At 47.6% G+C, this 12,356-nt stretch overlaps 1 protein-coding gene across 2 annotated transcripts in view; it reads left to right on the top strand.

Moving 5' to 3' along the window:
- Positions 1 to 647: 647 nt before the first annotated feature.
- C25H12orf75 (chromosome 25 C12orf75 homolog) overlaps positions 648 to 12,356 on the top strand; it is a 32,411-nt gene continuing 20,702 nt past the window's right edge. For both annotated transcript variants that reach the window (XM_057757975.1, XM_057757976.1), the window contains exon 1: positions 648 to 785. In XM_057757975.1, the coding sequence (XP_057613958.1) occupies positions 740 to 785 (46 nt within the window). In that variant the 5' untranslated portion in view covers positions 648 to 739. The remainder of the gene's footprint in view (positions 786 to 12,356) is intronic.

Genomic DNA, 12,356 nt, shown 5'->3' with positions numbered 1-12,356 from the left:
TCACGGGGAAGAGCAGGTGTTGTGTGTGACCCCAGCTACATGCGCCCAACGGCTATGTTGAAAGAAACCACGAACGTTCGTAGCTCTGCCTTGAATCAGAAAGCAGGGTGAGACTCTGGTTTCAGATCTGAGAGACACCGATTTGGGGGGAAGACACGTAGGTCTGAGCAACCTGTGGGTGGGGCAACTGGGTTTTCTAGGTGGTGAGGTTGTGGGGACGGAGCTGTCTCTGCCTTCTTCGAAAGAGGGAGAGGTTTTGGTTTCGTCTTCAGATCTGAACATCGTTTAGGTTGTTAACCTTAGCCTCACTAGATAGACATCCACAATGCTCCAAACAGATGTTCCCTGTCACTTCCTCTCCTCTCCACATCCTGGGGACGGAGAATAGGGCCCTTGAGTAAAGAAAAGGGAAGGCGAAGAGGAAGGAGGGCGAGCTGGTGAGCATCCCAAGCTTGGTGATCCTGCTGCGGACCACGCCCTCGGCTTTTGGCCTGGTACCCCAAACCCTACTTTGAACTCCCGCCCCCTCTGAACCACCACCAATGCCCGGCCGAGGAGCTCGCAGGAGGTTGCGGATTGGTGGACACCGCGGTTGCCGCGGTGACGGGTGGGGTCCGTGGGGGTCCCCGCGCCGGGCGGGGCTAGGGCTGTCCCTGGTCCCTGGTGCCGCCTCCATCCCCACCTCCCGGACCTGCGGCGTTGGTGAGGTCCGGAGCGCGGCTTCCCCACGGGCGGCGCGATGGGTTGCGGGAACTCCACTGCCACCAGCGGGGGCGCGGGCCGAGGTAAGCGGTGTCGCGGGGCGTGGGTCCCGCGGGAGAGGTTGCCGCAGCGGGGGGCGCGCAGTTCCCTCGCCCCATCCCCATTTTCGAGACTGGAGCGTTTCTGGAAAGACCGAGTGGGAGCCGGTGCCCCGTGCGGGGGCGGTCACGCCCGAATTCAGCGGGGAGGATTGTCGCCTGGGTCCTGCAGCCGGGCTCTGCACCCTTCTGGGGACCAGAATTTCCCGGACACGTCTCGGGTCCCTCACCTCCCTTTTCAATGGGGCGCCTCCAGGCCTCGCCCCCCTCCCCCGCCCCAACCCCTTTGCTCCCAGACCCTGTACCTGGAAAAGTGCAGCTGAGCAAGTCAGGACTTTTCTGGGGCTGGGGGTGGGGCCGAGTGCCAGTGGGTTTAGAGCAGCAGCCGGCGGGGCTCCGGAAACCCATCCGTGTGGTGTGGGTCTGCTTCCTTAAGACCCACCGGGCTGCGCTCTTAGGCGCTCACTGAGAAGCTGCGGTAGCTAGACGCTCAGATTCGCCTGATAGAGCTTCGGTATTGGCCTTTCTATTGATATATTTTCACTTAAAAATATATTCAAACTTGTCTAGGCACTGCTTCATTTCGTTGATTGGCAGGACAGGGCTTCTAAGATTTCCCTGGCCAAGCCCGGCTTTGTATCAAGCGACTTACTGTAAGATGCAGGTCTTCTGATTAAACTAGCCGATGTTGGATTTGTTTGGGGTTATTCTCTGCTGACGTATTTTCAGCGTCTTTTTCGGGCAGGATTCCCTGGCTTCTCTAGCTGAGTTCGGTGATGGCACAGCCCACCCCAACCAGCAAGTACAAACAGTTCTCCATCCTGAAGTGTTTACTAAGCTAATCAGGATGCCCTGCTAATGATTTTGAACCTTGGGGCTGTTACCTCCCTTAGCCAAGACCTTGAGGCTTGGTAGTTATTTTTATTTCAGATTGTTTGAAGTACTCGGGTTTGAAACCAGGGTCTGATACTACACACGTCGGGCAGGACTTGGACCACTGAGCTCTGTTCCCTGTATTGCTTTTTTATTTTGAGATAGGGTCTCACTAAATTGTCCAGGCTTGCCCTGAACTCCCCCTGCTGCCCAGACTGGCCTTTAATTTGCGGTTCTCCTAGACCAGGCTCTCATGAGCCGGGATGGAAAGGCCTGCAATAATAGCAAGCCTGGCTAATCTTTTAACATTTCCACAATGGCTTCCATCCTGGAAATCTACGCAAATCACTGACCACAGTTGGTCTCTCTTTTGTGGCTGCCAGTGTCATTCTTCTGGACTATCAAATACTGTTTCAAGAGCTACAACCAAAACACCTGAAGCCTAGGCCCAGGGAAAGTTTATCTGTCTCATGTGACCTTCAGTGTCTTGAGTTAAGGTCTGCCTTGGTGATCTGCAGACAGCCACTGGGAAGCAAATCTTTTAGGTTCATATAGCAGTGACTCAGCTTAGATAGTATCATATGCAAATGAATACAGGATCAGGATTCAAGCAGAGAGTGGCCATGTTTCCTTGCAAGAGGAAATCAGGAGAGTGTCATGGTGCCTAGGTCACAGGTTCTGTGGTTCTGTGTAAGCCTACTGCACGTGTGCTAGGCTGTAAAAAAAAGGTTGAGAATGTTAAACAAACAATGAAACAAAACAAAAATTGGAAGAGGGATCCATAGCAGATTTTCTTAAAAGTGGAGCAAGTTTGTGCATTTGCATTTTTTAAGAATTTGTTTTTATTCCTGTCTCTGATTGTGTGTGTGTCCTATGTGGATGTAGGTGCCTGAAAATACCACCAGAGGGCATCACATTCCCTGGAACAGTAGTTACAAGCTGTTGTGGCCACCATGTTAGTGCTGGGAACCAAACTTGGGTCCTCTGCAAGAGCAGGAAACGCTCCCGACTGCCCTGTGCTTTTACATTGTCGTTAGCAGACCCTTTGTCAGATTTTGGGGGGTAGAGGGAGAAGTTACCATTGTTAAGTAAAGATCAGAACGATAACGAGGCAGTTCTGAATTGTTTTCAGCAGTAGTGTGGCCAAGCAGTCTAGAAATTGTATTTTGGGCTGGAGATATAGCTCAGTTGATAGAGGACCAGCCTAGCATGCACAGAGCCCTGGGGTCCATCTCTAGCACCCGATAAACTGGATGTAGGGTGTGGGTCTGTGAAGCAGGTGGGAGGATCAGAAGTTCAAGGCCTCACTTTACAGTGAGCTCAAGCTATCTTAAAAACAAAAACAAACAACTTCCCTCTCCCCCAACAAACCATGAATCTTATTTCTTCTGCCGGTGTTGGTGATCTGTGCCTATCATTCGACACTTCGGAAAAGAGGGTCAGGAGGTTCACGCCAAGTTCATGGCCGTCCTGGTCTATATGGGGAGTTCCAGGCCAGCCAGAACTGCATCCAAAGAAAAAAAAGAATCCCATTTCTTGTGCAGGGAGGGGTGGGTGATTCTATTTAAAAATATTTGTTTGGCCTTTTTTCTTTTTTTGAGTAGATGTCTCGTTGGGTAGAGGGAAATCTAGCTACACTGAAAAAAAAAAAAATCCCTCGAAGTTCACGTCCTTAATGACCACTTTTGTTTGTGAAGGACGAGCTTGCAAGAGCGTGCTGTTCCCTGCCTTGCTCTTTGCAGGGTAGGGCGTACACGCTGTTCGCCCGGAAGGAGAAGGCACTGTGAGTGGGTGTGTCTGCATCCTTCTCTGTGAGTGGGCGTGTCTGCATCCCCTCTAACCCTTGGCTTTGAGAAGTCGTTCATTATATTCCCCAGCCTGTGTGTCCAGCTTTCTGGTTTCAGGATTTGGCCATTGGTATGTTCTGTCTGTCAGCTGGTGGCAGGAATTTTAGTTTCTGAAAGGGGCTACGTCAGGATGAGAGCCAGAAGGGCATGGAAGGAATGTCCCGACGCGAAGATAAATCTGTCCCAACTGTGAGCTGTGACTTCCGTGTCACGGTCTCTTAGGGCCAGGCTGCAAACCTGTCCCGAGCCTATGAGATTCGGTGAATAGATGCTGTTGTCCCCGATCACTAGGTATGAACAGACCACAGCTGCTAAAATGCCCCAGAAATCCTGCTTTCAACATTTTATACTTTTCAGTAGCCACACTAAAAAAAGTTAAATGATTAAAAAGGCAAAGAGAGGTGCACCACGCTGGTGACCTTGAACTGGGAGCTCAGGCTCACCCTTGGCTTTGCCGCTCTGCCTGACTGCGTGGCTGTGGGCATTTCATGTTGCGTTCTGAGCTCTGCTTCCTTTATCTGTATCATGGGGGATAATTGGATGAACTCTGTTTCCTAGGGCCAGTGTGAAACTCCAAATGAGATAATGGAGGGAAACACTGTAAAATGAGATTATTATATTGCGGTAAAAAGTTATTAGTATGTTGAAAAGATGGCTTCGGTGAATTTTTTTTTTTCTACAAGAAAATGACAGATCTACTTTTGTCTCAACAGGCCTGAAATTACCATTATAAACTTAATTTTAATTTTTTTTTGTGACAGTCTCACTATGTAGTTCTGACTCACTTGGAACTTGAAACTCGCTATGTAGATTGGGCTAGCCTCAAATAAGCCCTTTTATTCCCTACGTATTCAGGCAAAACCAGATAATTATTTCTCTCTTCTCCCGGCTATCCGGACCCTTGCCTTTCTTGGCTGCGGCCTGGTGAACTTGGCTAATATGACGGGCTGACACGCAGCCATGGGCTTGAGTGCATGTGATTCTCTAGGCCACGTTAGTGGAGAAGCTGGAGGATGTGGCCTCGTGGCCATGAGGAAGGAAACACATTGCAACCCATCTCTTCCCTGCTCAGGTTCCCCTGCGCCCTCGACTTCAGCTCACCCATGCTCCAACCTCTGTGCAGAGCAGGGGATGGGACAGCCAGCAGGAGAGGACTGGAAAGTGCAGCTAAGCTTCCTGACTGTTGAGGGGCTGAGCAGAGAGGCTGAGTGTGTGAGGGCAATTGCTGCACCATGTATACATAGAATACACATAGAACATTCATGCGACAGTGCTCGCCAGAGAGCTTCCTGGAGGAGATGAGCTGTTGATGCAGATGGAGACCCTTTCGAGCCTTCAAGAGCTTTGCATTTTAAGTTTTTTCCCCCATTTTCCCCTTGCAGTGCTGTCTGTCCAACTCGGGATCCTGTCATTTGTACGTTTAGCTCAGCACTGTCCCACCGCCTCGCGGGGTTTCCTCCTGCCCATCTCTCTATTCAATTCTGGAACCCTCGATTGCCTTGCCTTGGTCTCCACAGCCCAGTTCCAGAACTTTCCCATCACCCTCAGGTGCAGCTCATTTTGACGCTTTGGTAGGAGCACTTTCTCCCTGCAGGAATTTGATTTTTTCCAACTCAGAGCTACAGAAGACGGATGCTTGCGGTTCCCATTCTGTGATGTTTTAGCACGTTTCTCCAGAGGAACTGCTGTATAAAGTGGTTTGTCTGGAAGTGTTTGGATGTTTATTCCAACACGGGGAGCTTTGGGGTGCCTCTGCCCAAGGAGCCAGGAACTCCTTGTGTGTGTTGGCCCTCCAGCGCTTCCCTCAGGAGGCAAAGACCGAAGTCCTTACTCAGTCTCTTTAAAAAAAAAAATCATGGGGCCAGGCGGTGGTGGTGCACACCTTTAATCCCAGCACTTGGGAGGCAGAGGCAGGCAGATCTCTGTGAGTTCGAGACCAGCCTGGTCTACAAGAGCTAGTTCCAGGACAGGCTCCAAAACCACAGAGAAACCCTGTCTCGAAAAACAAAAACAAAACAAAAACAAAACAAAACAAAAAAAATCATGGGGCGGGCTGGGCACAGTGGCTCATTCCTTTAATCCCAGCACTCAGGAAGCAAAGAAAGAGGCCGAGACAGATGGATCTCTGTGATTTTGAGGCTAGCCTGGGCTACATAGCAAATTATAGGCCAGCCCGGGATTATATAGTGAGATCTTACCTCCAAATTCAATAATCAAGTAAATAGGAAAATGAAAAAAAATTACACAGAGGACTGGGGATTTGGCTCAGCTGGTAAAATGCTTGCAATCACTGAAACCTGAGTTTGATCCTCAGAACGGCGTAAAGAAAGCTAAAGGGGTAATTTAGGAAATGGAAGTTATTAGGATGTGTAAATGAAAGTTGTAAGTCTGGGGATAATAAAAGAAAATATTTGAGGGGCCGGAGAGATGGCTCAGAGGTTAAGAGCACTGACTTCTCTTCCAGAGGTCCTGAGTTCAATTCCCAGCAACCACATGGTGGCTCACAACCATCTGTAATGAGATCTGGCGCCCTCTTCTGGCCTGCAAGTATACATGCAAGCAGAACACTGTATATGTAATAAATAAATAAATTTTTAAAAAAATTTCTAAAAAAAAAGAAAATATTTGACATGTAAAAAGAAAGAAACATGTTTCAGATAGCTTTCTCTTGCTATTCTTCTGTTATGTTGAGACTCCAAATGATTTTAATATTAATTAATAAAATCCTAAAAAAAAAAGAAAGCTAAAGGGTGGTGGTATACATAATCCCAGCGCTGGGGGAAGAGGAGATAGGATCTCTGGGACTTGCTGGTCCTCCAGTTTACCGTACTCGGTCAGTTCCAGGCCGGGGGGGGGGGGGGGGTTCCTGTGAGTACAGATGGGTGGGGCCTCGAGGAAAACTACCCAAGGCTGACCTCTGACCTTCACACGCACATGCATGCCTGCACTCACAGACTGGTATTCCTGCATGTATACAAGCCGTATAGGTATACACTACTAAGTGAGCCTTTGGAGTGTGAACCAGAAAAATCCCTTTCTAAGTCAGTCAGAAAAATCTCTTAAAAATCCCATGGGAGCCAGGGGAGATTGCTCAGTGGTTAGAGCATTTGCCACGTGGGTGTGGGAACTGGGACCCACACAAGAGCTGGGTGGGTGTGGCAGCCACCTGTAACTCCATCTTTTCCTGTCGTTCTCCACTTTATTTTTTAAGACCAAGTTTCTTACTGAACCTGGGGCTTACTGTTCTGGCCCAGAAATCCCAATGAGCCTTCGGCCTCTGTATACGGCCCTCCCATAAAGCTGGGGTTACAGATAAGCCGGCCCCCTCCAATGCTGGGGTTACAGGCAAGCTGCTCCCACTCCAGTGCTGGGGGTTACAGACAAGCTGGCTAGCCTCAGCGAATAAGATGGAGAGAGCTTGAGGAAGACAAAATGTCAGCCATGGGTTTCCACATGCCTGTGTACCCATACACATACGAACATGCAAACACACGTGTGCATATACATGCACACACACATGCACATGAAAAAGTCCCAGGATTCCCAGATATTGGCAATGCCCTGCTTCTGTGCAGGCTAATTGTTTAAAATAACCAGGCAGTTATTTTAGAAGCGTTCGGCGCGTGCCATTTGAACCAGCTGTAATTTTTACCAGAGATAGGCAATGGGCAGCCATCTGGCCTTAATTTTGTGGGCGGCTTATTGTCACAATGCTTCTGATTTTAATATAAGGGTAGTCAGAAGGGGAGGAGCTTAGCAATCACCTCATTTTACCAGCGCCCCTGGGAAGTTAATATAATGCTTTGGGGTCCAGTTATTTAGATTAGTGACCGCATTGTCCTCAATTAGCTAAGTAATTGTTTTCTCTTTAATGTAAGCACCAAGGTCCAGCCTTGACTGGTTTGTTAGTGCTGGAGCAGGCTGCTGGCGCTTGGCTTTAGCCCATGCCTGGGGGTGGTGGTGATGGAAGACTTGGATGATGTCACCAAAGTGGTCTTTTGTATCTTACCTTACTCTCTCCTCCTGCCTCTAGTGCTGGCAAGGCCACGGGCACTTCTTTCTGCTCTGTAAGCAGCTGCACTCTGTTTTCTCTCTGAAGCACATTTTGCTGGAGAGCTGCTGTCTTGTCCTTTCTTGTCTCATGTGTTTCTCTCTACCGAGGGACATCCTCCTGAGAGCCCCTTCTATTTTATTTATAGCAGTATCCTTGGCTTCTAGACCAATCTCTAAAATTAAATAATTGTATTTTAATCAATCAGTTAATCAATTTGTGTTTGTGTGTGTGTACATGTGTGTGTGTGTACATGTGTGTGTGTGTGTATACATATACAGATGTGGTGGCCAGATGTTGAAAGTCTTCCTCTTTTTTTTTTTTTCCTCTGTGTAACAGCCCTAACTTTCCTGGAATTCGCTTTGTAGACCAGGCTGACCTTGAATTCACAGAGATACATCTACCTCTGCCTTCTGAGTGCCAGGATTAAAGGCGTGTGCCTCCATGCCGAGCAAGTAAATCTATTGATTAACACCGTAATTCCCTCCCACCCCCAGCCAGAGACAGGGTTTCTCTGTGTAACAGGCCTGGCTGTCCTGGAATAGGTTGGCCTCAAACTCACAGAGATCTGCCTGCCTCTGCCTCCCTAGAACTGGGATTAAAGGCGTGCACCTGGCTTATAATTTACCTGGCTTATACCTTACTTTTTAAGATAGTCTCTTCCGGAACCTGGGGCTTAGGTTTGAACTAGACTGGTTTCTGAGAACCCCGTCTCTGCTTCCCCAAAAACACTGGGGTTACAGGCATGTGTTTCTCTGTGTGGCTTCCCCGTGGATCAAATTCCTTACCCTTGTGCAGCCAAACTGCCCTAACTCCTCAACCTCAAAACTTATAGTGGAATTTTTTTTTTAGCATTCTAAAAATACTTATTTGAATGAATGAGTATGTTTGGGAGACAAATACAAAGGAAAGTGAAGTTCTAAATTGTGCGAGCACTCTGTGACTGACGAAGTAATTGGGAAAACGAGCTGAGACCCTGAACAGTCAGGAAAGCCTGCTTGCAAGGGGTGGGACTCAATGGGTTTTGAAGAATCTGTAAAATCTGAATAACGAGTAAGAGTAACTGGGCTAATGTTTATACAGGGTTTAAACAGTGCCTCCTCCACTGAATGGGCTTGTTAGAGTTCCATAGGGAAGGGCATTCACAAATGACGTTGAAGGAGAGGAGGTGGGTGCTTACAGAAGGGTCACGATTCAAAGAGGCTAATGGAGCCTTTGAGGTGCCGAGAGTGTCTGGGCCGAGGTCCTGAGGTGGAGGTCCTGAGGCCAGACCTGGAAGACTGGCTGCGGAGCGAGGGATGCAGGTGTGGACGGGGGAGAGGATGAGCAAGTGAGTGGAGCTGTTTGGGTAGCAGGAAGGAGCCACTGCTCACTGTGAGACTAAGGTAGCATGGATGGGAGAGCGTCAGAAATGGAGGGGATGAAGAGGGAACTGGCTGTTACCTCTGCTTGGCAGTCGTCTCAGACAGAATCATGATATTCTTTCATCCTTCACGTCACGTCGTCCATTCTCTGTCCTCCGAGCTGACACTGTGACCCGCTGAGTTAATCACTTCCACCACGAGGGACTTTCTGTGGATGGCCGTGGGTGAGGTTATGCTACAGCAGCTTAGTTTCAATGTTTTACCTTATTTGGGGTGTGTGTGTGTGTGTGTGTGTGTGTGTGTGGTGCCTGGAGGCTTGAGGAAGACATCAAACAGCCTGCTGTCCTTCTCTACCTTATTTGAGTGAGTCTCTCATTGAATCTGAAGCTTGTCACCAGGGTTAGACTGGCTGTCCAGCAGGCTCCCCAGTGCTGGGGTTGCAGTCACGCTTGGCCATTCCCTGCTTTTATGTGGTGCTGGGGATTTGAACTCAGGTCCATATGGGTCTGCAGCAAGCTCTCTTACCCACTACACTATTCCCCTAGCCCTGCCTTTGTTTATTTTTCCTTTTCACTGTTCGAAAGTTAAAATATCAAAAGGACAACCTAGAGACAAGGAGTTGTTCTGTGAGAGCATCTACACTCATTGACACAGTTGTCTATCTCTAGGACATGTTGACCTGAAATTTCCTCTCCATCACTGTAATAAATGCAGCTTTTGAATCCGTATTGTTTTAGCTGGCTTCTTTTAAAAGAAAACCCAAAGCCATTGTCTTGAACTAATGAACTGTTATTTTATTTCCTCTGACCAAACAGAAAATATGATCTAGATTTAGAATCATTGCCGGTCAGAGGGACCAGTGTTAAAAAATAAAAGTGTTGATATTAAAGAGAAAGTTGGTTTTTTTTTTTTCTGTAGATTTCACAGTTCTCAGCAGGAGTTTTCTTTTAGAAAACAGAGTGAGATGTTCTGCGTGTTTTTATCATTTCCTCTAAGTACCAAAGGTATTTAGGTTTCTGATTGCTTATACTCTAAGAAGGCTTGTGAAGCTGTACTAGATTTTTTTCTAATGTGAAAATAAATGGATGCTGTTCTCTTAGAAGGGATAAGGGTCTCGGGTGTGGCTCAGTGTAGACCTCTTTGGCTGGGGTATGGCTCAATAGTTCATCTCTTGGCCTGGGGTATGGCTCAGTGTAGCTCTCTTGGGCTGTGGTGTTGCTGCCTGACAGGTACTCCTTCTTGGATTGCTTGTTTTGCTGCCCAGTGCTTCACAGTGAGTGGGGTGTGTGGGGGGGGGAGATAAGTATTCTCTTGGCTAGTGTGAGGAACCTGTCATATGAACAAGTGTGTAAATTTGAACAATACTAAGAACATCTGGGTAACCTGACTCATTCTTCTTCACACTCACTCGGTATGGAGGAACCTCCAAGGGTCATCTGCCTGTTGGAACCAAGACGAAGTGTGTGTTTCTTCAGCTCCCAGGCTGACGTGGTGCCTTGCATCCTAGCTGGCCTGATGGTTCTCCAGGAACAACATTCTGTTTGCGTCCCTAGAATGTGAGACATGTCACAGTCAATCCCCCCAAATATGAATTTTCCCATGAGTTTCTTCCTCAAAGTGAAGTAATTAATTAACTAATTAGTGATGCTGCTGTTAATCCCTCTGGTAAAGAATAAGACCACTACCACAGTTTAAAGCCAAATTTGAAGCAAGCTTTGATTAAATACTGGCCAGGTAGATGGGCTCCGGTCAGGTCCATACCTGGGTTCCCAGGAAATGGCCCTGAGTCATGGTTTGTAGGATCTTAAAGTATTTCCATTAGGTCCAATCAGGGGCGAGCATACATCCTGACATATTTCCTGCCCAGGAACCTCCCACCCACCTGTGATCAAGCTCATGTAGTGAACATGATTTAAACAAACTTGTTTAGGGAGTGAAAGCGTGAGACTTGTTATCTCCCATAAACAGTAGTCTCCAGCATTTCAGGAACTATCTATCTGTCTTGGCAAGGGGCTTGCAGATTAGAGGCATTCATTTTCGTTCCATGGATCTCTGAGGCACAGGAATTAAAACTTAAAATGTAACTTTGGCTCTCCCATTCCTTCCCCCACCTTGAGTTGTATCCTGAGTCAAATCCTTGACTCTGTGATGGTACCTGTTTTTATTTGCATCTAATAACCCTCAGCTTAATGTTGCCCAGACAGGAATTAGCATTAGTTAAGGCATCAATGTTGCAAGAGCCAGCAGCAGTCAGCAGAAGCAGAAGGGCCAGAGGCTGACATCAGAGCTATATCTAAAAGGGACCTGGAAGTGAGAACGGGGACCAATTACTTATTTCCTCTCAGGTCCCCTTTCTTGTGATGATTTTTATTTTTAGCACAGCCAGACTGTTTCTAATGATTCGTGAGTGGTTTACATAGAAACAGTTTTCTCTTAAAGCTGTACAATAACCTCTCTATTTTACATACAGCAGATCAAGTCACCTACCATACTGTAGGCTGTATCAGCCAATGGATTTACCTGTTGATAGATCTGGGCCTTGTCGATTTTAACAAGTACCTTTCCTAATATGCCAATAGGCATTATTGATAACTATTCTTTCCCCATACTAGAAGTATCCTTTTGCTCTAACATCCCAGTCTGTTGCAGGATAAGGAATGATGTTCTCTCTTCTGTAACTACTTCCTGCTGAAGCTAGGATCTTGTCAGAGCCCAGAAAGACTGGAATGCTAGTCAAAGGCAAGGAAAGAGTTCAGGCAAGGGGACGTTCATCAGAAGCCTCTGATTAGCTGACCCAGCTGAAGAGACAGGGAGCGATCACATCAGCTGGACTGGTTCACATCAGCTTTCAGAAACTCTAGAGCTCATAGTTATTTGGAGTTAGATGTAGTTAGCAGCTGATTCCTGGATGGTGTCTGTCAGTCAAATGGAAATCTGCTGAGACAGATATAGGCCAGGGACAGGAGTTAAAGTTTAGGGACATAAAGGAAAATATTACATTTGGAGCTTTGAGGTCCATTGGCCTGTTAGTTGGGGAAGGGTGGAGTCCCAAGACCAGGAGAGAGACCCCACCAGAGATCTGAGAAGGATAAATTGTAACAGGAAGTACAATCCAAATGTATCAATTAAAATGACAGAGACTAGCCCATTATTAGACTGTCATTCCAGGCTCCTGTGATCTCCAGGGAGTTGGGAGCAGAGGTTCCAGGGCAACATCAGGTTTCACCAGCCAGGCCCAGAAGGGGAGAGGTTTTCCCACGGGGGAGGAACATGAGAGAGACGGACCTTCCTTTGTTTAGCAAAGTGGGGCAGTCAACTCTCAGTGTCCTGATTGTCCAGAGTTTGGGCCAGGTTCTGGCGGCAGGTGTGGCATTAGGGCAGTCTTGTTCTGTGGTTAGCTTTACCACAATCCAGACGGAGT

The sequence above is a fragment of the Chionomys nivalis genome, chromosome 25, assembly GCF_950005125.1.
Source record: "Chionomys nivalis chromosome 25, mChiNiv1.1, whole genome shotgun sequence".
NCBI lineage: Eukaryota > Metazoa > Chordata > Mammalia > Rodentia > Cricetidae > Chionomys > Chionomys nivalis.
The sequence above is the reverse complement of the archived record's forward strand: the minus strand, read 5'-3'. Positions and strand labels throughout refer to the sequence as shown.